Genomic DNA, 24,833 nt, shown 5'->3' with positions numbered 1-24,833 from the left:
TCATGTTATTGTATTGTATTATGTAATTGTTAGTTAATAGTGTATACTTTGATCGACGATATGTAGCTTATCTTTGTTTATTTATGTGTTCAAGGAGAGTCTTTTTTAATCCTTTATCTTATTACAACGTCCAATTATATATTCCATACGGCGGTTCAATTGAAGATGGGTTGATCACTGCTACATATATTCACTCACTCTCACACGTAAATCCTTGTTTTCATTTAAAGCGAAGTTTTAATGGGGATAAAATTAATATAAATTGTACAAATATATATATATATATATATCATTTTTTATATATATTGCCATGAGTGCTAGCGAAAGAGGACTAACGTAAGAAACCTTTTTTCTTCTGTTGTTGGTGTTGTTGTTGTTGAATTGGAGATGAAGATCCTTGATTTGATATTGACATTTCTAATTGATGTTTCTTTTCTTCTAAAGCTTTTAATTGCTTTTGTAATTTTTCCTTCATTTCTTTATGTCTTGCAAATAATTCAGTTTCAGATTTTTGTAATTTTTTCTCCTTTTCAGAAACTTTTTGTTGGAAAACACTTTTCATTTCAGATTCTAATTTAGCTAATTTAGCTTCATGTAATTGTGTTTCCTCCAATTGTCTTGCTTGTGGATCAAATTCTTTAAAGACAGTATTATCTTGTTTAATACCTAATTTAATTAATTTTTCAGATCTATAATTTTCATATAATTCATTATTTGTTCTTTCACGTAATTCTTCCAAATAATTTCTAATTAATAAATCACGTAACATATTAAAATCAGAATGATTACTATTATCTATTTCAATGATACCCCATGGATATTGACGACCTCTTACAGTTTCACCCTTTGCATTTGTCACAAGATTTGTTGAACCAACAATAGCATATGGTAAAGATTCATATAATTTAGAAGCCATTGTTGAAGTTTCATCATCATCTAATTTATAAATTGGTGGTTTGAAAAGTTCAATATTGGAATCGATTAATTGGTGTGTAATTCTTTTCTTAAATTGTAATATTTCATCATCTGTTAGGATATCTGATTTTGAAATAAGTGGTATTAAATTACATTTTTTATGAATTTTGGAACAAAATTCTAAATCTAATGGTTTTAAGAAATGACCAGTTGGTTCAATGAAATAAAGACAAGCATGAATTCTCATATCATCATTATTAATACCACTTATATTATTGATTGAATTACTCATTGATCTATTAATTTTATTTTCTTGATCAAGATATTGATCAAATCTTGAATTAATTTCATCAATTATTGGATTCCAACCATTTGAATTATCAATAGAATCACCGAAACCTGGTGTATCTATGATATTCAATTTCAAAATGACACCATTTTCTTCAATAATAGTAGATGAAGTCTTGATCTTTAGAGCGTTATCGTTTGTTTTTTCGTCATTATCATCTTGTTCATTTTCATCTTCATCTTCAATTTGAGATTCATTATCATTTGTTTCATTTAATGAATCAGTATTTTCCTCACTTTCATCATTATTGTTATTGTTATCATTGAATGTCGAATTGAATAAAGAATTAATTAAAGTAGTCTTACCAAGACCAGATTGTCCAACACATAAGATATTCAAATTGAATCCTTTTTGAATAGATTTCCTATGCCATTGTTTTGGTAAATTAGCAAATCCAACGTATCCATCTAATTGACGATGAATAATTTTCAAATCAGGTTGAGTTGGTACTTCTTGATTATAAACAGCAGGAGAATGATTAGGATAATTATGATCTGGTACATTGTGTAATTGATGTTGAATGTTTGCATCTTCTACACTTGGAGATTGTTTAATGGGTTTTTGTTGATTTGTTACATTAGCAGAGGCAGGAGGAAATGGGAGACCATTACCATTACCATTACCATTACCATTACCATTACTATTACCATTGCCGTAAGTGTTATTGTTAACCTTATCGTTAGCATTAGGGTTGTTGATGGAGAGATCATTGAAATCATCTTCTAATGAAGAATCATGTTCTCTTTTGATATGGATACCGGCAGCAGAATTCATTTCGTTTCGATCTCTTGGTTGTACTGTCAGATATTAGAATAGAATTACGAAGTAGAATAGAGTGTTCTTGTTCGATTGGTTTCTTCCATAAATATTTGTCTCTGTGAGATACCAAACTCTTATTTTGCGTTTGCATATATATGCTAAGTTTTGCTGTTTACATTTGTCTTATTAAATTTCACGCACAAACAAGATCAATCAAGTTGTGAAAAACCACAAATGTGCTTTCACTCACTCACTCACTCTCGATCGATTGCTCGCCGTGAGGGTAACACACACATCTCCTCGCCATAAGAACAAGAATAAGAGTAAGAACAACAGCAAACAGCAAACAGTAAATAGAGCACGTTTGTGAATGATATGATATGTATGAATGCTTGCTGAAATGCAGGGGTTCTTCAGTAAGATTGAACCACATAATAATGTTAGATATATGTATGTGTGTGTGTCTATCCAGTGTAGATACCATATGATGAAACAGAACGTAGTAATGACAGCACTTTGTCTCACAGAACGTACACCCTGGCAGCGCCTGAACATACGTATAGTATAGTATAGTATAGTATAGTATAGTCTTATGGACACTATGCGTACTGTGTGAGTGAATCAACATATACATTATCAAATAACCCACTAAATAATCAATACAATAACATCAACTATATACGTATGCTACTTCTTGCGAACTTATTATCTGGGGCCAACTAAAGCAAACTTTGCCGCCCAGCGAAACACAAAACTTACATGATCGATCGTATCCATATGGGCCCAAGCGGGTATGGTATTATATTCCTCGCCAACTAAAAATTGAAAATCGAAAATTGAAAATTGAAAATGGAATTTTCCAGAATGTGGAAGAACAAAAACGAGAGGTTACCCTCTCTCTCTCACAGAAGGAAATGCCCATTGATTCATTCATATACGCATACGTAGATACATACATACATACATACATACATCTGGGATTCTGGAAAGTTCCTCGAGGTTCTTCCAGCTTCTTCCAGCTTCTTCCAGTTTCTCTTCTTCGAGGCCTCGAGCGTTGAATCTCAAGCCATAACATCCCCCTGTGCGCAGGTTTCTTACTGGCAGCAGCTTAAGTAAGAAAGAGGGACACAGCAGAGCTATAATAACAATAACAGCTTGAATAATTATATATAAACCTCACCTTTCTTTCCTTGAATTTAATCTTGAACATTCTCATTCCTATTCTTATTCAGTTCTTTTTGTTCTCTTCATTTGTCCCTTTTTTAAGATCCCCAGAAAGGTATTCTCCTAGAAAATACTCTTACAACAAAAACACTCATCTAATCATGTCTAAAGCTGTTGGTATCGATTTAGGTACAACTTACTCCTGTGTTGCTCACTTCGCCAATGACAGAGTTGACATCATTGCCAACGATCAAGGTAACAGAACCACCCCATCTTTTGTCGCCTTCACTGACACTGAAAGATTAATCGGTGATGCTGCCAAGAATCAAGCCGCTATGAATCCATCAAACACCGTCTTCGACGCCAAAAGATTAATCGGTAGAAACTTCAATGACCATGAAGTCACCGAAGATGCTAAACATTTCCCATTCAAATTGATCGACGTCGATGGTAAACCACAAATTCAAGTGGAATTCAAAGGTGAAACTATAAAATTCACTCCAGAACAAATCTCATCAATGGTCTTGGGTAAGATGAAGGAAACTGCTGAACAATATTTAGGGTGTGCTGTTAATGATGCTGTCGTTACCGTCCCAGCTTATTTCAACGATTCTCAAAGACAAGCTACTAAGGATGCTGGTACTATTGCTGGTTTGAACGTCTTAAGAATTATTAATGAACCAACTGCTGCTGCCATTGCTTACGGTCTAGACAAGAAAGGTGGTGAAGAAAATGTCTTGATTTTCGATTTAGGTGGTGGTACTTTCGATGTCTCCCTTTTGTCCATCGAAGATGGTATCTTTGAAGTTAAAGCTACCGCTGGTGACACTCATTTAGGTGGTGAAGATTTCGATAATAGATTAGTTAACCATTTCGTTCAAGAATTTAAGAGAAAGAATAAGAAGGATTTGACTACTAACCAAAGAGCTTTAAGAAGATTAAGAACCGCTTGTGAAAGAGCTAAGAGAACTTTATCTTCCTCCGCTCAAACTTCCGTCGAAATTGACTCTTTGTTCGAAGGTATCGATTTCTACACTTCTATTACCAGAGCTAGATTCGAAGAATTATGTGCTGATCTTTTCAGATCTACTTTAGACCCAGTTGAAAAAGTCTTAAGAGATGCTAAATTAGATAAATCTCAAGTTCATGAAATTGTCTTAGTCGGTGGTTCCACTAGAATTCCAAAAGTTCAAAAATTAGTCACTGATTACTTTAACGGTAAAGAACCAAACAGATCCATTAACCCAGATGAAGCTGTCGCTTATGGTGCTGCTGTTCAAGCCGCTATCTTAACTGGTGATCAATCTTCAAAGACTCAAGATTTATTATTATTAGATGTCGCTCCATTATCTTTAGGTATTGAAACCGCCGGTGGTGTCATGACTAAATTGATTCCAAGAAATTCAACTATCCCAACAAAGAAATCTGAAATCTTCTCCACTTATGCTGATAACCAACCTGGTGTCTTAATTCAAGTCTTTGAAGGTGAAAGAGCTAAGACTAAGGATAACAACTTATTAGGTAAATTCGAATTATCTGGTATCCCACCTGCTCCAAGAGGTGTCCCACAAATTGAAGTCACTTTTGATGTCGATTCAAATGGTATCTTAAATGTCTCTGCTGTTGAAAAGGGTACTGGTAAATCTAACAAGATTACTATCACTAACGATAAGGGTAGATTATCAAAGGAAGATATTGAAAGAATGGTCTCTGAAGCTGAAAAATTCAAAGAAGAGGATGAAAAGGAAACTGAAAGAATCGCTGCTAAGAATCAATTAGAATCTATTGCTTACTCTTTGAAAAGTTCAGTATCTGAAGCTGGTGATAAATTAGATGAAGCTGATAAGGAAACTGTCACTAAGAAGGCTGAAGAAGCTATCGCTTGGTTAGATTCTAACATGACTGCTACTAAGGAAGAATTCGATGCTCAATTGAAGGAATTACAAGAAGTTGCTAACCCAATCATGACTAAATTGTACCAAAACGGTGGTGCTCCAGGTGCTGCTGATGGTGCTGCTCCAGGTGGATTCCCAGGTGGTGCTCCTCCAGCTCCAGAAGCTGAAGGTCCAACTGTTGAGGAAGTTGATTAAACAGGAAGAAAAAACAAAATTCTATATAATAATAATATTACAACAACAACAACAACAATAACCCTTCAACATTATAGATCATTATTATTCACCATTTAATGCCCATTCACAAATTATAACAGATTTATATACTTTTACATACTTTTTTATACATATGTATTATAATGCATTCTTAATATAACAAAAATAAATAAATCAATTCTTTTTTGTGATAATAGTTATTCTAATAATAATAACAATAAAAAAATCGAGCAATTACTTGTAACATAGTTTTATTTTGATTGATTGAGCAATTTTTCGCCTCAACAATATACATACTTGCTTGTTCATTTGATGCTACATCTTGTTTCTCACACACACAAATCAGTTTCGCAATTGAAAAAAAATTGAATTGAAATTTTTTGCCATCTCCTAGAATCGAACAAGGGTTTCATCGGCCACAACGATGTGTACTAACCACTATACTAAGATGGCAGTCAATTCTTATTTAAAATATCTTAAAGTGTCCAACACACCTCACAAAAACCCTCCTCAAATTAATACAAAATAGAGATGATCAATTCTAAACCTACATACAAGATATATGATACTATTATAGGATGAAATAAAACAATAGTGGGAATAACAACATATAAACCAATTGAAAAGCAATTAAATGCACTTTCTACCACATTCAAGGCTAATTGGGATCCATCTCACTATTTCCACTCATTCTGGCCCTCAATTAATATATCATTATCCACCAAGTTCAATAGGTAATTCAACTTATAAAAGAAACATCAAAAAGAATAATAATACCTGTGGTGATTCATCTAATGCGAATTCAAATAAAAAGAACCCAAAGAATAATACCACTACCAGTACTTCTTCCATTGAAAATGTTACTGTAGATTTAGAAGATGATGAATTTGGACTCAGTGATAGTGATTTATCAACTGAATATGCATCAGAAAGTGATTCTGACAATGATCAAGATAAATTCGATACTACTAACACCCCTACTGTTAGTATTCCTTCAACATCTAGCGCATCGACTATACAGGAAGAAACAAAACAAGTTTCTGATGATATCACTACCGATGATACCCCAGCTAAGATCGAAGATACTGATGAAGGTGTAAACACTGAACCTGAGGAATTAGTTGAGCCATCGCAAAAGAATGAAAAGGCTTCTGAAAAAGATGAAAAAGCACAGCTACCACAAAAAAAGGACATAAATGATTTTGATGATGCTGCCATAAACAAAAAAAGTAAACCGGAAGATAAGATTAGAATTAAACCTTTACCATTGGATGATAATTATTTCACTGAAGAAAATTTTGAAGATATTAATAAAATATTTGGATTCGATAGTGATTTTGTTGCTGAATTTTGTTCACCGGAGAGAGAAATGTGTAATACTAGATTTGAATTCACTATAGATGAATTATGTTTCTTAGGTTTACCAGTTCATATAGATTCAGATGGGAAATGGAGAAAATCAAGACATTCAAAACGTCGTCAAGGCTCTGTTAAATCTAAAAAATCATCTAGTGGAAGAAGTAGCAGCTCAAATTTTAAGAGAAGTAGGAAAAGATCAATTAGTTTACATCGAAGTAAAAGTAGAAGATCTGAGGACTCTGATCCAGAAGTGGCTGACGACGAAGGCATAGAGAATAATATTAACCAAAATAATAATAATGATATCGTTGACAATGGAGATGATAAGACAGTGGAAGACTCGGTGGAACAGGTTGGTGAATGCGATAAGAATAATTTCGACAAAAATATGAATATGTTCCATGTTTGCTTTATAATGAATCCACCATTAACAGAATATAATAAGAAAACAGATGATATGTATCAATATGTTGTCGCCAAATTATCTTTACTGTTGAGATATGTTCAAGCGAAAGATTCATATGTATCCAAACAATGTAATTTGATCTTAAAGGAACGAGAGAGAGTACTGAAATTTTCCCAAAAATACAAATCAATTAAAGGTAAACATAACAAAGCAAAGTATTTATATCGACGGATATTAGAAAAATCTTCATTGGCAAAATCTTTAACTGAATGTGTCCATAAATTACAAAAAAATCAGATAGCGTGTTTGGATCTAGGTAATAGGAAAATTGTGTCCTTACAAGTTCCTGTCGAGAATGAATTCCAAATACTACCTAATTTCAAAATTACACCGGCCATTGAGAATTGTTATTTGACTTCAATACTGAATAATAGTTTTTTGGAGCGTCTATCTTTAAGGGCCGATGGCTTAACTTCAACAACAACCGGAACCAATGCTGGAACTAGTACCGATTGGCGAATAGAAAATGATGTCGATGATGAAACTAACAGGGGACGAACTAGTAATAATAATAATAATAGATCTAGCAATATAAAATATCAAAGTATATCTGATGGGAAACCAACGAATCCAATGGCACTTAATAGAAACACGGTGGTGACATATTATTCTACAGGAGATTCAGAAATATTAGAAATGAATAATAATGATTTATTAAATTATTCTATATTATTGTTAGATGATCCAACCAATATCATTCAAAGTCTTGAAGAGTCATCAAATCAAGATGTGCTAGGTAATACGATTCTTCGACACCTTGTTAAACGGATGCAACCGAATATTCCAATAAGAAATTATCAATATATTATCGACGAGGTATTGGGATCAGGGTTTAAATCGGGAATAACTGATAATACAATACAATGTAACATTTTAAGATCATGTACATTACATTTAATTTATTGGAGGTATGCTAGAGTTATTTTACCAATAAGTTCCAAGAGTTTTTATATCGTTTCACCCGTTTCTTCTGTATCTTACTCCAAGGAGAATGAATCCAAATTTGTTACTGATTCAATTTCATTCAAAGAGAAATTTCCTCTGTTACCAACTCTAGAAAATATGTTAAGTATAATTTCTAATAATGGTACTGGGAAAGTTGAGTGTTTCAATAATATTATTCCAACTCGGGAGCACAAGCCTACTTATTTAGGCGCACTAGCATGGTTAATTAGATATGGATACGTTACACCGTTATTAAGCTTTATTTATATTAGAGTTGATAAGAAAATTAAAATGACAGTAGAAGAAGATTTGGAAAGAGAAGGGTTTAAGAAGAAGAATGCTAATGGACTTCAAAGGAATATTAATCGAAGTAGTATGGATAATGCAGTTGATCAAAAAGAGATGAATACTGATAATGACTTAAATCAGATGACTGAAACCTTTGGTTCGAATGTTACCATTGATGAAACATTGAAGAATACTAGTATTCCGAATGAAAGGGGAAGCAATTTGAATGATGGACAGAATGATGATAATATGAATGATGATTTACATTTCGAATATGATGACCCTGAGTTACAAAAGGACTATACGATAATATTAGATCCTGAAAGAGCTACTGCGATTGAAAAACGATGGATTTTCAAATGTATTGCTGATCAGCCTCCTGATGTCCAAATCTTATTTAATAGATTACTTAAATACTTTAATGGGAAAGTTCCAATGGAATTGGTACTAACCAAAGAAGGTATATCTAGGAATGAATTGAAAAAGCTATTTAACGTCATGGACAAATATTTGGTTGAAGTCCGTCATTGGTAAGTTTTTCGCAACACTATAGAAGCAGTGAAGATCATATCAAAAAAAAAATATTAAATAAAGTAATTCATTGACAAAATAGGATACATAGTCTATATCAAAAGAGTATTTAGAAAATGATATGTAATTTTTTGCCTTCGACAAATCCTAAAGTAGGCAGAAGTTTGGAGAAGAAAAGAATATTATTGAGACATTTTGATGTTTAGCCTTTGTATTCGATATGAAATTCCTTCAAAGTGACATAGTTTCTCACTACCCCACCAGAGACAGCAAATAACTTGAGGGAAAAATAGTGTAATTTTATTGGGAAAATTTGAGATGTAAACATTATGATTTAGAAATCTTTCATTGTTGAGGTTATTCTTTTCAATATTTTACTATGTTCTTCTAATGAAAAAAAAAAATATAGTAAAGTATTGAAAAGAATAAACCAAACAATGTGATTAAACATTGAGTGAGAAATCGTATTGAATACTGAAAGTAAAGACCTTAACTCAATTATATTTTTTCATATTCTTTCCTTTTCTTTTTGCTATTAGTCAGCACTGGATTGTGCTTAGACCACTTACTTTAGTCAACCAAACGTTAGCATAATGACTGGAACCAGGAACCTTTTTCTGAGGATGACAACGGAAAGGAGTCTTTCGACAGGACCGAATACCCAACCCTAAGGCTAAAGTAGATTGGTCCTCCGTTTATCATAGAGGCAACAGTTGATTCTCCTTTTGGTGTAATATTTTACGTTATATAATAAGGATGGTAATGATAGATACGAAAATAAATAACACAAGGGCATATAAGCCGTTTATATAAGTAGTAAACCTTATTCTACAAAGATTAGGGGTAAAGTCTTCTATTTGAAATCCTTTTTTCTTACGTTGGGGTGTAACAATAAAGTGGGGACCCGACTATCTGGAGGAGTCATAAATGTTAAACTAAAGAAGATACCTTTAAAGATCAAAGATGTGAAAGAAGGGCTTACTCGCATTTAGTATATTGTTGTTCTGACACAATTCCATATGAGGGGAAACCTATCCTGTGCGGGCCTTTCTGAGAGCGGAGAACAAGAAAATGGGGATTACGTATAATAACCGGAGTTGGTCACAAAGACAACAGACGTCACCTCAACAATGAATGTAAAATAGGTAAGACCAACGTTGCTGTACTAAACGTAATGTATTTTTAACCAGCTTTTATGTGGAGGGGAGATTGTCAAATACCCACATTTGTACTAGTGGACAGGATATTATGTCAGAAGGAGTTAAAGATATAATCAACAAAATTCTGCTTCCTGTGTCATCCAAATGGACCCAAATAGACAAAAAGCTTTTAGGGGCCCGTGAAATACTAAGAAGGTTCTCGGTATTCTAGTTTTTGTTAATGAATAACAGGAAGACTGAGACACAACGTGACCAAATTAAACCACGATGTTTTTTTTTCTTTATTGGGGTTTTTGTTTAGTTTTGAATATTGAAAAGGAGCTTACAATCACATTGAAATAAAGCATTAACAGAAAATTTATAAAACCCAATTCTAAATAAAAACTATTCAATTTGTTCTTTTACTTCTTCATCTCTTTTAAAAGCTTGAATATCTATCATTCAAAAACTAATAATCTTAACTCTGGGATCATATTCACCACTATATAACTTAGGCTACCAAAACAGGTCAAAAAGAGAATTAGTCTCAATACTATATAGCCTTAAATGTTGGAAATTATTGAACGAAAAAGGGCTCGAAAAAGTCAATATGAAGGGGTTAGATATGTAAAAGATATATTTTTACCTCTAGGGCAGTTATATATATATATATATGTGGAAAGATAAGATTACAGTGGAGTAGTTTCCCTTTGTAACCATTTATATTCATCTGAGTTTACGTCAAAAGATTCTTTCAAGTTATTCCATATCTTTTGGTGATACCAGTTGATTTGGTTCCTTTCTTCGTTGGTCAACAACGTAACATCAATTAGTTTAGAACAGTATGGGACTAAAGTCAAATTTTCAAAGGTTAGAAATGGAGTTCCATCGAATTGAAGACCTTTAATCTTCTTAACGCAAACATCATTTTCAATTCTAATTCCGTAACAATCATCTTTATAATAACCAGGTTCATTACTAACAATATTCCCTACTTTTAATGGTATTTCTGATCTAGTACCAATACCAATGGGACCCTCATGAACATTCAAAAACGAACCAATACCATGACTTGTCCCATGTCTGTAATTCAATCCATTGGACCATAAATGTTGTCTTGCAATGGCATCCAATTTTTCTCCAGATGTACCTTCAATGAAAATAAATCTCTCCAAAGAAAGATTACCCTTCAATACCAAAGTATAATTCCTTCTTTCCTCGTCAGATGGTTCAGTGAAATGAATAGTCCTTGTAATATCAGTAGTTCCTTCGAGATATTGACCACCTGTGTCACATAAATATATTTTCGTTGGATCAATTATGGAAGAATTCTTTGCTGTTGGTGAATAATGAATGATAGCTGCATTAGATCCACTCGACGAGATTGTTTCAAATGAATTTCCCATGAAAGTGGGTTGAGTTTCCATTCTTAAACTACGTAAATATTCTGCACCTTCATATTCATTAATAGTAGTAACGTCGTCCGTGATGGATGGTGATAATAGATTCTTTTCTAACCATGCAAAATATTTTATTATCGACAACGCATCTTTTCTTTGAGCAATTCGGGCATTAGAAATTTCTATGGGATTCTTCACTGCCTTTAAAGCTTCAATTATTGATGGTATTATTTGTGATTTGTGTGTACACTCTGAATTTGCAAGTGGAATAGATTGAATTAATTTCCAGGAAGATGTTTTAGGAGCGAAAACTGGATAATCAATTTTCGTAAGATGAACCCAAATAGAATTATAAGGTTTCACAGTGACATTATTTTCTTTTAGATATTGTAAAAGCTCTTTCGATATAGGATTGTCGGTAAACAATACGATCTCATTTTCATGTATTATCAAATATGAGAAAAAACAAGGATTATATGCAATATCAGATCCACGTAAGTTTAAGAACCAACAAATATCATCTAGAGCCACAACAATTAGCGCCTTATTTGTGGTACCGTTAGAGGGATATTTCTTCCTGATATATTCAAAGACTCTTTTACGCTTGCTTTCGAGATGCTCCCCATGAAATTGGAAAGGTAATAGAATCAACTTGTTCTTGGGTCTGATAGGTTTTGGTTCGAAATCATTCCAAATAGAGTCAATTAAATTTCTGTCTACAGGTTTTAATTTAATTGAATTTGTGTCGGCAGTTTCTCTCAGTAGTTGCTTGAATAATGTAACACTTTCATAACTAATTAATTTCGGATCAATCCCTATGCTCAACGGTTCTTTGTTGTTGGTATCGGCCATTTCTTTCACTTTCTTGATACACCATTCTTGCCATGTGAAGTTATCTGTACCCTGCTTGATTAGTTGCCAATTATGGTCCAATTGTTTACCTGCTTGATTGAAATATCTCCCATCTGTACTTAACGCAGCAGCATCTCCATCACCAGAATGATTCAACGATCTTGTAACGCAAGCAATACCGGCAGAACCAGAAAAGCCAGATATAAATCTCCTTCTTTCATCAGCGACAGAAACGTATTCAGATTGATGCTCATCTTGACTTGGCACTATATAACACACCAAATTTTCTTTTCGCATTTCATTTCTTAAAGCTTTCAATCTCTCTGTAGTATCTACCTTTTCGACTTCATTGGTAGAAACCAATGTGTTTGCATCGGAAGAAGGAGAGGACGAGTGAACAGTGGAAGAACATTTCCGTTCATTCTTATCAGACAAGTAAATTCTTTTCCTTTGCTGTGAATGCGTGGTTAAACGTCTCAACAATATTCTTGATTGTCTGCTCTGCCTATTGTTAAAGAATAGGGATCTGCTAATGGGACAATGATGAGATGAAGAACATGAACCGAACAATCGGTCTGTTTGTCTTGTGGTACGTGTATTTTGTAATTGGATCATTATTGATCTGACTGGGTTATAACTTTTAATGATCATTGGAAGATCCGTTCTTTCATCAATCAACGTGAAAGTAGCATTTTTAGCAGTGTAACTTTTTTGTAGATCAAGCATGACTACATTTCTTATACTTATACTGCAAAGAGAACTAACTGCACCCTGGTTCCCTTGGTTCCCTTGGTCCCCTGGCGACCAACCGTTGCCCCTGACAACAAGCTAACAAATTCTCGAGGAAAAATTTTCTGAAATTTTTTTGAAATTTTTGGAAAAATTGCGCTCCGAAATGCGCAGTGGAGCCTCCTGGTCACGTGAGACTTTTTTTGTTATATGAAAAGACATGTAGCACGATATTTTGATTTCAAGTTCAAAGTTATATATAGTGATGGTTATGATTTGGATTAAAAGCCAAGGTATTTCAGTTATATCTCAACCCAAGGACAGATAAAAGGCAATTTCATAACTTCAATTTTATCGCGATATTTGTTTTCTAGTTGCTATTTATTGTATTTTTTTAGCTGATAGAACTCTAAGAACATTCAGTGTATTTATCTCTTTTCGGCCGGTTTGCACTGCTCTTTAAACTATTATTGCAAAACATTCCTACCCATAGGCGTTTGCAGGAATCTCAAAATATACTCCTCAAATGGATGAACGTTCTATCAAGCGATCTATTCTCAGTACGTCTGCTGACGAGAAAAGAATATACAAGTCAAGAATTCAAAAGTTTTCCAAATCACATAAATTATACGTGCTATTTTTCATCTCTCTAGCAATATTACAATTCATTGCTATCGCTTTCTTCATTAAGGGATTCCTATTGACCAGAAATGTTTTAGAAAATGTATCCACATTAAATGATTACACTTCAATACTTGAATCAAACCCAATATTTAATAATCCATCTGATATTGCGAAATTCGATAAAACCGTAATCGTAGTCATTGATGCCCTAAGGTTTGATTTTGTCATTCCAGTTGATGAATCCAATCCAAATTACAATCCAAATTACCATAACAATTTTAAAGTCATGTATGATCACTTCAATGAGACATCAAGTGCTGATTCCTCGCTATTATTGAAATTTATAGCTGATCCACCAACAACAACATTACAAAGATTAAAAGGTTTAACGACGGGCTCATTACCCACATTTATAGACGCTGGTTCGAATTTTGACGGGAGTGTCATCGAAGAAGATAACCTAATCAAACAGATGTATTTGAACAATAAGACCGTATATTTTGTCGGGGATGATACATGGGATTCATTATTCCATCCATTCTTATCATCAAAGAGCCAACCATTTGAATCATTGAATGTTTGGGATTTAGATACAGTTGATAATGGTGTCATCTCATATTTTGAAAAGGAACTTATATCGAAGAAAAACAACCAAAAAGAAGAAAAAGAATGGGATGTATTGATTGGTCATATGTTAGGAATGGATCATGTAGGTCATAAGTACGGTCCTTCTCATTTTTCAATGAAGGATAAACAATTACAACTGAATGAGTTCGTCACTAAAGTTATAGATTCACTAGATGAAGACACTTTACTTGTTGTAATGGGTGATCATGGTATGGATCATACAGGAAACCATGGCGGCGATTCTCAAGATGAATTGGAAAGTACTTTGTTTTTATTTTCGAAGAAACAGCAAATGTGGAATCTGGATCCTGATAATCAAGAAACTTTATACAACGTCAATAAATTGGGGAAACATTACAGACAAGTAAACCAAATCGATCTTGTACCGACTTTATCATTACTTACAGGATTACCTATACCATTTAATAATTTAGGTTGGCCTATTAAGGAAATTGCAAAGAATTTTGACGAGGATCGCTTTTATACAAAGGCTATCTTAAATCAATTGGAGAGGTATACACATACTATAGGTATCGAACCACCCACCCAAGAGAAGAAAAGATTATTAGAAGAATTATGGCAACAAGCTCAAAACGATACCACGTTGGGTCATGATTATCAAATTGAGCTATTACAATTATACAGAGACCTTTGGACGAATTTCGATTATTATAGTATAGCCACAGGAATATGTCTCTTAACTATATCTGTTATATTATTAGTTTCAGTGACAAATTTAATTCCATCCATTGTAGTAAATCAAATGGTATCAGAATTTGTACCTTCAATCATTATAATGACTCTAATATCTAATGTCTGTTTCCATGGTGTTTATTATGTGTTCCATCAACCATTGTTCATTAATAATTACATATGGGGCACTTTGTTTGCTACATCAATCGGTATCATACTGGGTATATGTATCCCAATTTTTGACCGTTATAACTTGAAATGGTTATTTACTAGAGTCATCCAAGATTTATTATCAGATTATTGGTCTCGTATTGCTGCCACATTCTTAATAATTCATTCGTTGTTGTTTACATCAAACTCTTTTACTATATGGGAAGATAGAATTGTCGGTTTCCTAATAATAACTTTCGGTATGTTAACACTTTATGAGTTTGTTTTTTTACCTAATAGACAATCAAGCAATAATAGTGGATTATTGACCGCTACAATAAGTGAAAATGAAGGTACAACATCGGGAGTTAATGCATCTACGGCGAATTCTAATTCCTTACCTATAACAAGATTTGCGAGATTGTTAGGTGGATACCATTCAATTACGTTAATCATATGTACCAGATTAGCTTCTTTAATAACTGTTTGCCGAGAGGAACAAGGAGAATATTGTGTACCCACTTTCACCACGAAAAATAATTATTCCCTGTGGTGTCTATCGCTATGCTTTTTGATTATATTCATGATTCCTGCATGTATTAAAGGATATTATAATTTATCCTCATCTTATCAGGCTGCTGCACCAATCTGGATCGACGTGTTTCTAAAAGGTGTTCTCTTTGTTAATTTCTTATATTGGGCAATCACTGGCTTTGAAAATACTATACCAGAATGGCAGTATGATTTGAAAATTTTCAAATTAACCATCGCCCGAATTGTCACAGGGTTTAGTCTTATTGCATCCAACGTTGGTTGGATTATGGGTCCTCTTTGTATTAAATTAAATGTTCACAACACTGATGTAAAATCTCATCAAGCAACCATTTTAGGTTATACAAACATTTATGGATCTCAATTCTTCCTGTTAATAATCAATTCATTAATGAGCATAATCCTTTTCATGAAACCATTAGCCCAATTATCATTATTTTTAATGTGTAATCAAACTCTTTCCATTTTAGAAATCATTGATTTATTAAAATTAAGAGAAAACATTATTGGTCCCGTGGTATTAGCGCTTGTTTCTTATCAACAATTTTTCACAACTGGTCATCAAGCTACCATACCATCAATTCAATGGGATGTTGGATTTATTTTAAGTGACAGTATTACATTCCCCCTGACGCATTTATCCTTGGCATTAAATACATTTGGCCCACAAATCATAATAGCGTTAAGTGTTGCATTATTAACGTTATGGAAACAACCGCCAGATGTTTTAAAACCACAAACATTATTGGGTAGAATTGTCTCTAATTGTGGTACATTAATCATTTATAATACAATATTGTGTCTAAGTTCCTTTATTTGGGTGACTTATTTCCGTCGACACTTAATGGTATGGAAAATTTTTTGTCCAAGATTTTTATTTGCTTGTGCTTCATTAATTGTTACGCAAATTGTTATTACATTTGGTACTATTGCATTTGCAAGTGAGAGACTGATTCGAAACATTAATGATATCTTTTGGAAATGAGCCGCTCGATACATACATACGGTAGCATCCGTAAGTAAAGTATTTATTCTACAGTTTTTATTTAAGATACAGATAGACAATTATTCATAAAGAAAAAGAAAATCATATTATTGATTACAATTAATATATAATGTGTAATGTTACAACTTGTATAATGACATCTGGAGCATACAATACTCAAGTGTACCGGTTTATCAGGGACCTTCGATTTCTCATTTTGTAAACCATTTAGGATTTTACGGCACATCTAGTGGTAAGTACCAACAATTATTCATGAATTCAGCGTCATTTTTTCCCCATTAAGTTCACCAGATCCAGGCTCTCTTTGGTTATAGGGTGAGAATGTAGTACATTCATACTAGCAGTCCCGATCAGTCCAGACTAATATCACAAGAACAATCTTGATATATTTCCTCCTCTTAACTGATTTGATTCGATTAAAATTCTTCGGTAACTGCCAAGAAATCCAATCTTCCTATTTGGGATATCGTTAGGGATTCATAAAGATATACTTGCTTACTGAATTATGGATAAGACCGATTCTAAAGACCACACAAGAACATTGTGCCATCAGCAGATCTCTTAAAAGAAGACGTTGTCTAGATCACCGAAGTCATCATCGAAGTTAGTATTAAATTGATCGCTACTACTTTTACCATTACTATTACTATTACCAGTATTACTGGTTGAGTTTTCTGTAGAATTAAAATCGTCAAACATATTATCAATTAAAGCTGTAGCAGTACCAGATTGTTCTTTTGCACTGTTGGTTTGGTTTGGTTGTTGCTGTTGTTGCTGCTGCTGCTGTTGCTGTGATTGCTGCTGCTGATGCATCTGTTGTTGTTGTTGTTGTTGCTGCTGCTGTTGATTTTGTTGTTGTTTTTGCAACTCATCCTGCGTTCTTTTCAATTCTTCTTGTTGTTCTAATTGTAAATTCTTTTGCAATTCGGTTTGTCTTCTTTGTGATTCTGCAGCCATAGTTGCTAATTTCTTCTTGATTGCAAAATAGTCATCCCAGTAATTTGTAGGAGCTTCTCTTGTATCCTGTCTTAAAGAACTGGAAAATTCATCTTTATAAATGACCATTGTATTCTCTTGTGACCTTAATTTGAATTTATCTGTATATTCCTTTAAGATCTTATCATTGAGTTCCATATTGTTTGAATTATTATTGTTCAATTGTAATAATTTATCTTTGAAAAATTGATTCTCTTGGTCTTCACTTATTATCAGTTCTTCGGTTTCCTCTTGTCGTTTTAATTGGTTCAATTCGATTATTTCGGAGTTTAATTTTTGTTCTAATTGACTTACTAAAGAAGCTTTATTTTCATTGTCGATACCAGTTGATATGACTCCATCGGTAAAATATAATGGAGTGGGTATAATTTTATCATTGGGTACTAAACTAGTAGTCAAGACGGTCATTAATTTTGAAGATTCAATGAAATTCTTCAAAATGTATTGTCTGAATGATATGGTATCACTTTCATCATGAACTATTGAAGTTGATGGTTCTGCTTTCAATCTATTTGATTCAAAGAGTGAGTTGTTTAATTGGAGTATGGGGCCTACTCTTGGAACATTTTGGAATTTTGATTGTTGTTGTTGTTGTTGCGATTGTTGTTGCTGGATTGGTGTCTGTTGTTGTTGTTGTTGACGGAAGGACTTAGAATGGGCAGACCGGCGTGGTTTCTTGACAACCGCCATAATGGAATAAATGATATAGTATGGTATGATATGTTATCTCTATATGAATGGTTATTGTTGATGATTATCCCTGGTTGTTGTTTTCTGCTTTATATATATATTCTTTTCTTTCAAATTATAGAATTTCATTGTTTTAATTCCCAGCGCTTAACATATATATATAGATATCGTTACTATAAACAGGATAACATAGTGTAAAGCCAAAAAACGAGCGACATAGTATTAGCTAAAGCCATCCATATGAACCTGTTTAGAGAGTATTTTAATGGTTGGGTGGAGGTTATATTTAATTAATAAGTACGTGGTCTATAGTTTCTCTATCCAGAAGAGTGTTTCTTTAGAAAAAAGGGGAAGGATTTCCATGGTCTGTCGCAAAAAGAACACAATCTTGAGGAGGGGTTTAGAAGAAAGTTATTTTATTGAAATAATCAATGAAGATAGCAAAAGGTTTTTGGCACGAGATACACCTAAACTGTATGATTTACCTTATTACCATTGTCATACAGATGTTCCTAATGGAAATAAAAATTGTTGAAAAGAAACAATATTATATTAATTGATCATGAAGAAAAAGAACGAATCTAAGAAAGAATTGATCAAATTGTATTTGCAAGAGAATAAACTCCCATTGGTACTTTTTCTTCCCACCCACTCTGAAGAACTACGTAAACTTGTTTGTCCCTCCATGCAATTTATACCTACATATGTATTCTTTAGGCTAAGCCGGTTCTAAGATACCTATATTCTAACTATTGGATACCTTTTTAAATTCTACAGTACTCAGGATAATATCAAGCCATCCTATATGTCTCCTGGTTGTTCTATTAGGTGTGGGTGAGTCCATCAAAAACTACCCGAAAGATGAGACCCGGTGGACTAGACGTAACCGTTAGTTTACCTTTTAAGCAGATGGTACTTTTCCTTGTGTTCGTTATAAACTATATTCTAATCAAATTCTTTGCTTATAGAGTGGAATTATAGGTGCCTGAAGGAAATTAGAAAGACTTATAGACTGCCTCAAAAGAGGAGCTTTTGAATACACCAGAAGAATTTTATAGCCCTATAGTTTTCTTTAGGGAATTCCTCCCCGAATTAAATATATGTATGGGCATTTCATTATGTCCAATGGAAAACAAAATAAAAGTTTCTCAAAGATAACAATCTGTAAAAGAAATAAAGTACGTATAAACCACTCTTGAATATATTTATGACCATTAGAGAATGAATAGTTTATTAATGTGTTTTTTCAGTGTGACGCGGGAAGCTGGCACTTTCTTGCTCACCTGACTGGAGGGAAAACCAATCAACAATCGCACTTGTGAGTATTATACATATATATATATATATAGCGAGTATTAATTATTAAGTTTAATTGTTCTTTAGTATTAGTACTTTAATATATATATACATATATAAGTATGGGTTTGAATTGTTCCTGACAATCACCTCATTTAGAAAAAAGGATTGTTTAATATAGTAGAGACTTCTTCAGAATGAAGAGTCCCGAGCATTCAAGGTATATTTTTTTTATATCAATACTCTTGGGTATTTTCTATTTTTTAGGACGGAATCATTTTTTTTCAACTTCATTTCCTCATTTGAATCATCATTATCATCATCACTATATTCATCTTCTAATAAGGAACAAAGATAATAATCTTTGATAATGTTTACATATTCCAAAGTATCCAAGAACATTTCTTCATCGTCATGATCATTGATAGCTAGAGATAATAATTTATCATCAATGGTTGCTTCAGTTTCATCTTTCTTCTTATTGTTGTTCTTTTGAATGGTACTGAAACCGATTGTATTATTGCTGTAGTTGTTATTGTTGTTGTGATTATAATAAGAGTTGTTAGTACCTGCAACTGAATTTGTTCTATCATATGCAACGTAACGAGGAGTAATAATTGGAATGATGCAATGAGGTGAAGAAGAGGTAGAAGTAGCTGTAGGTGGGTTGAATGAAAGTGGTGGTAATGTGAAATTACTAGTTGAGTTAGAACCATTGCCTTCCATAACAATGCTTTGCATTTGCGTTTGCATTTGCATTTGCATTTGTTGTTGTTGCTGTTGGATTGGTAACTGTGGATGATGAGTATGATTGAAGTTATTTGTTAAAGATGGCAATTGCGGATATTTTGTTAATATTATTGGTGTTTGTTGTTGTTGTTGTTGTTGTTGTTGTTGTTGCTGCTGCTGTGGGAATGAAGATGATGATGTTGATGAAGGAGGTGCTTGAACATAAGATGATTGATAGGATGCTGTATTGCTTGTGTTTGTGTTTGAATGATTTAATATATTTCTCATGTTACTTGATAAACTTGTAAAGAAGTTAACAGCATTAGCAGCGGTGTGAGAATTAACTTTCGTATTATTATTATTATTATTATTATTATCATGTGGGATTATAGTAGTATTTTGCAATCTATTACTCAATTTTGAAGTATAAATTGGGTCGAATGAATTTAATTCATTAGAAACGAATTGATTCAATGGTACCAAGTGTGGTAGTACAGAAGTCGTGTTTGTATCCTTTGTGATAAAGTTCTTCTTTTTGGATCCAATCTTAGGACCTCTTCTTTTCCTTTTAATGGAATTTGATTCCAAATGAGTCTTTAAATGCTTTTTCAAATCTTGTGGTCTTTTAAATTTCTTGGTACAAGTGGAACACTGGAATGGTTTCAAAGGGATATGAACTCTTAAATGAGATGTAATATGATCTCTTTTATCAGTCTTTGTACAACAATTTTCCCATTGACAATTTAATTGTAGATTCTTTTTTGATTTTCTACCGACATGATCTTGACATAAGTGAAGATATAAGAGATCAGGTTGATTGAAACTTTCATGACAATCGCTCCATTTACAAACCAATATATCGGTGTTATTATTAGTTGTAGCGGCGGCGGCATTTGTCATCGTAGGATGGTCTTCTTCAGCAGACGGAGAAGAGGTCGATGACGATGATGATGACGGATGAGAAGGAGGAGATGCTGCTGAAGATGGAGGACTTAAAGTTGTTGGACTTGGATGGGAATCTGCATAAGAGGAAGTGCTTGTAGTGGAATCAGTTTGAGAAGATTTTCTTTCATTGTTAGGAGAGATTGGGAAAGTCGTACCGATGGATTTTTGTTGTTCATTATGATGAATATAATGTGGAGTAACATTTCCTTTAGGAATGCTTGAAATGGGTTCAGTCATCATCATACTGATTGGAACCGCGGTAGGAGAGTGAGATCGAGATGCAAGCGAGGTTGCGTTACTACCATGATTATGGTTATTAGTATCTCTGTTGACAGGGTAGCCATTTGGAGATGACCTTGGTACGTTTGTAACATCTGCATTTATTGTTGTTTGATTGGTATTGCGCTGGGAATTTCCTCCTGCTACTGAATCGTTATTCAAAAGGTCTTGCAAAAGGACGGCCATCTTTTGAATATCTTTGGTTTTTGCTCGAAAGTCTCTCTTGGGATATTATCGTGTGACGCAGTTTTCTTGAGTATCTGACTTCTTGACCTATAAAGTTCACTATTTCTTATGGAAAAGTTCTGTTCTGATGATAATAGCAATAATAATAATTATAACAGCTGGAAATTATTACTATTACTTATCACCATTACTATCATTACCATTAGTACAGACAGACGGCGCAGTTCTTTTTTTGAGAAAAACCTTTGAAAAAAACCCAAAAATTCCAGGGTGTCTGGGTGAACTGGTGCACGTGGTTGAATTAACAAACCCTAAGGGCTTGTTCCAGCATTTTTGTTCCTATCCCTAATAAAATGTTGAATAAAACCCTAAAGCCATTATCACGTGGTTTGGAGGTGTAGAAATGTCTTTCGGAAGTATATGAATCATTTTTCACAACATCAATACAAACTACTACTGATGATGAGGATGATGATGATTGATTAATTGATTGATTACCATAAAGAGAACACTACTATGGTTTATTTATAGAAGATTGGATGAAGTGTGGCCAACCATAAAGATTATTTAGAATATCTGTCGTCAAATATCATATAATATCATATTTCTATTCGATATATATGCTGCTTTGAAAATAAAATCATTCCCCTACATCCAGAGTATTTCTAGAGAAACAGACAATTACACTATTCATTAGTTGTCGCAATAACACAATTTGAAAGTATATAAGTTAGATTTGATTGGAGAATATACCAACCTACAATATTTTAGAAGAAAACAACAACTGCTCACTTATTACAAGATAATAATGCCTGAGAATAAAAAATCATCTACTACGTCATTACCTTCATCTCATCATCATCTAAAAAATTTAAAACAACAAGACAGAAATAGGAACCTTATAAACTTAGTAATAGATTTAATTAATAATAACGATCATGTTGCTCTAGCATATATTGCAAGAAATGATGGTATCCCTCCGCAATTAAGACATCTGGTATGGCCCATCTTACTTAAATATCACCCAATGTCCATATCTCCAAATATTGATCCAAATACTGTCACTTGGGACTCCATGACAAATAAATATCATGTCATTGAGAATTCAAATAATATAAGTATCAATTCTCATACCTCAAGGAAAGTAGCTTCATTATCCTCTTCATCACCTTCTCCTTCTTCTCCAGAAGTAAAAGAGAAAACAAAGGATCCAAATACGAAAGATTTAGAATCAATCATCTTACATGATTTGAAAAAATATTTCCATTACAAGAAAACTAATTCTCATAATAAAATAAATCATTCAACATCAAATGTATCTAATGATACCATGACCTCTCCTTCACATAACAATAATAACAATGAAAATAGTAACGATACGAAGTTGATACCGAATATTAATGATGAAAATGAAGTGATAGATTTATTGAAAACAGCTATACTAAACTTCTTATCTAAATGGTCAAGAATATTTAATTATGAACTGGGATTAACTTGGATTGCATTAGGTTTAGCTGAATGGTGCTCTCCATGCAACTCTGACAATGATGACAGTAATAATAATAATGATGATGAACTCGGTCCTTTATTATTAACTGGGAAAAGATATTATCATCAAAAAAACAAACTTTTAATGATATCTAACCATCATAATAATCATAACAAAGAATCGAAAGATGAGCGCTCCTTATCATTAAATTATTTGTATCAAGAATATCCACTACCTAATCATATCCGAAAGAGATTAAAATTAAATGATAAAAATTCACATCTTTTCAATTTCGATCAACTATTTGAAAGGCTATGTCTAATAATTTTGAATTGCCCGGATACTAATTTAGCAAACACAAATATTAATAATGATTTCCCTCCAATTGATAAAATTTCAAACTTAACAAATTATTTCCCAATCCTTTCTGGTGGTGATTTATCATTCCAAACTCAAATCTTCTTTAAAGTATTTTCATCCATATTACCAGAATTATATCAACCTTTAACGGAGGAAAGTTCTTTACAACCAACTACAATCAAAAACAAATGGCTTTATTGGTGGTTGAAATTTTCAGGTGCAAAAGCTTTACAAAGACAAGATAGAGGTAGATTATGGGATATATTATTAGGTTGGAGACCAAAACCAACAGTAGAATCAATCAATTTCTTCTTAAATTATAATACCAAGAAATTTGATCAACTTTATTCAACAACACAATATCAACTTATAGAACCATTTTTGAAGAAAAATGACCCATTTTGGTTCCCTGATTTGGATTCTGTCGCAATGGGATCTAAACAATTTCCCTACGATTATAACATCTTCAAAGAAATTCTATTTAGAAATAGATACGATGGTACAAATTCCAAAAATTCAAGCACAAACACGATGAATACAAACACAAACACAAGCACAACAACAACAACAACAACAATAGCGGCAAATATTCCAATGATACCGTATTCATTGATTGACCCTCATATTGAATTAATTTTTATCTATATTGCCATCCTACAATATAATGAATTTAAACTATTAGAATTTGAAGAAACTGAAATTTCAGAATTCTTAAGTAATATTCCAATGTTATCCAAGACAGATGATTTCAATTTTAGAAAATTATACGATCCAGATTCTTTAAATATACCCACGCCATCCACCATTATAAATCGGAGTACAACTACTACTACTACAACTACTGCGACATTACCACCAAATGATAATTTATTTTCACAACCTTTAAAACCTACTTCAATCAACGCAAATGATAATACAAATAGTAGTAATAACAACATCGCTACATCGACAACTTCATCAGCATCGGCTTCGTCTTCTCATATGATGATAGAATTAGGCAATGATGGTAAGTCTTCTCATTCATTTAATAATATTTTAAATAATGCCGGTGATATTTGGAGGAAATGGTTATATAGAGAATTGGAAGAAACTTCAACAAATGATTGATTGATTAATTCGGGCAAGCAAAAAATACCATACCATACCATATATACATATTTTGAGTAATCACATGTACTACATAACTAGTTATTCTCTTTCCTAT

The 24,833-nt window shown here is 33.0% G+C and overlaps 8 protein-coding genes and 1 non-coding gene across 9 annotated transcripts; 4 read left to right on the top strand and 5 right to left on the bottom strand.

Moving 5' to 3' along the window:
• Positions 1-331: 331 nt before the first annotated feature.
• On the bottom strand, positions 332-2,038 carry CDC3 (septin CDC3; the record flags this gene model as incomplete). Its single annotated transcript, XM_003671405.1, has 1 exon — positions 332-2,038. The coding sequence occupies one exon, from the start codon at positions 2,036-2,038 to the stop codon at positions 332-334; it is 1,707 nt and encodes a 568-aa protein (XP_003671453.1).
• A 1,310-nt stretch (positions 2,039-3,348) lies between these two features.
• NDAI0H00350 (uncharacterized protein) lies at positions 3,349-5,277 on the top strand (the record flags this gene model as incomplete). Its single annotated transcript, XM_003671404.1, has 1 exon — positions 3,349-5,277. The coding sequence occupies one exon, from the start codon at positions 3,349-3,351 to the stop codon at positions 5,275-5,277; it is 1,929 nt and encodes a 642-aa protein (XP_003671452.1).
• A 402-nt stretch (positions 5,278-5,679) lies between these two features.
• Positions 5,680-5,751, bottom strand: NDAI0Htrna3H. The gene has a single exon. It is a non-coding gene; the product is annotated as a tRNA-His (tRNA).
• Positions 5,752-5,932: 181 nt separating this feature from the next.
• NPR3 (Npr3p) lies at positions 5,933-8,890 on the top strand (the record flags this gene model as incomplete). The annotated part of the gene is made up of 1 exon (XM_003671403.1): positions 5,933-8,890. One exon carries the CDS (start codon positions 5,933-5,935, stop codon positions 8,888-8,890), a length of 2,958 nt encoding a protein of 985 aa, XP_003671451.1.
• A 1,825-nt stretch (positions 8,891-10,715) lies between these two features.
• NDAI0H00330 (uncharacterized protein) lies at positions 10,716-13,004 on the bottom strand (the record flags this gene model as incomplete). Its single annotated transcript, XM_003671402.1, has 1 exon — positions 10,716-13,004. The coding sequence occupies one exon, from the start codon at positions 13,002-13,004 to the stop codon at positions 10,716-10,718; it is 2,289 nt and encodes a 762-aa protein (XP_003671450.1).
• Positions 13,005-13,533: 529 nt separating this feature from the next.
• GPI13 (mannose-ethanolamine phosphotransferase GPI13) lies at positions 13,534-16,638 on the top strand (the record flags this gene model as incomplete). The annotated part of the gene is made up of 1 exon (XM_003671401.1): positions 13,534-16,638. The coding sequence occupies one exon, from the start codon at positions 13,534-13,536 to the stop codon at positions 16,636-16,638; it is 3,105 nt and encodes a 1,034-aa protein (XP_003671449.1).
• Positions 16,639-17,220: 582 nt separating this feature from the next.
• On the bottom strand, positions 17,221-18,345 carry SNF6 (Snf6p; the record flags this gene model as incomplete). The annotated part of the gene is made up of 1 exon (XM_003671400.1): positions 17,221-18,345. One exon carries the CDS (start codon positions 18,343-18,345, stop codon positions 17,221-17,223), a length of 1,125 nt encoding a protein of 374 aa, XP_003671448.1.
• Positions 18,346-19,872: 1,527 nt separating this feature from the next.
• RIM101 (alkaline-responsive transcriptional regulator RIM101) lies at positions 19,873-21,780 on the bottom strand (the record flags this gene model as incomplete). Its single annotated transcript, XM_003671399.1, has 1 exon — positions 19,873-21,780. The coding sequence occupies one exon, from the start codon at positions 21,778-21,780 to the stop codon at positions 19,873-19,875; it is 1,908 nt and encodes a 635-aa protein (XP_003671447.1).
• Positions 21,781-22,588: 808 nt separating this feature from the next.
• Positions 22,589-24,736, top strand: OCA5 (Oca5p; the record flags this gene model as incomplete). Its single annotated transcript, XM_003671398.1, has 1 exon — positions 22,589-24,736. The coding sequence occupies one exon, from the start codon at positions 22,589-22,591 to the stop codon at positions 24,734-24,736; it is 2,148 nt and encodes a 715-aa protein (XP_003671446.1).
• Positions 24,737-24,833: the final 97 nt, after the last annotated feature.

The sequence above is a fragment of the Naumovozyma dairenensis genome, chromosome 8 (genome assembly GCF_000227115.2).
Source record: "Naumovozyma dairenensis CBS 421 chromosome 8, complete genome".
In the NCBI taxonomy this organism is placed as follows: Eukaryota; Fungi; Ascomycota; class Saccharomycetes; order Saccharomycetales; family Saccharomycetaceae; genus Naumovozyma; species Naumovozyma dairenensis.
The sequence above is the reverse complement of the archived record's forward strand: the minus strand, read 5'-3'. Positions and strand labels throughout refer to the sequence as shown.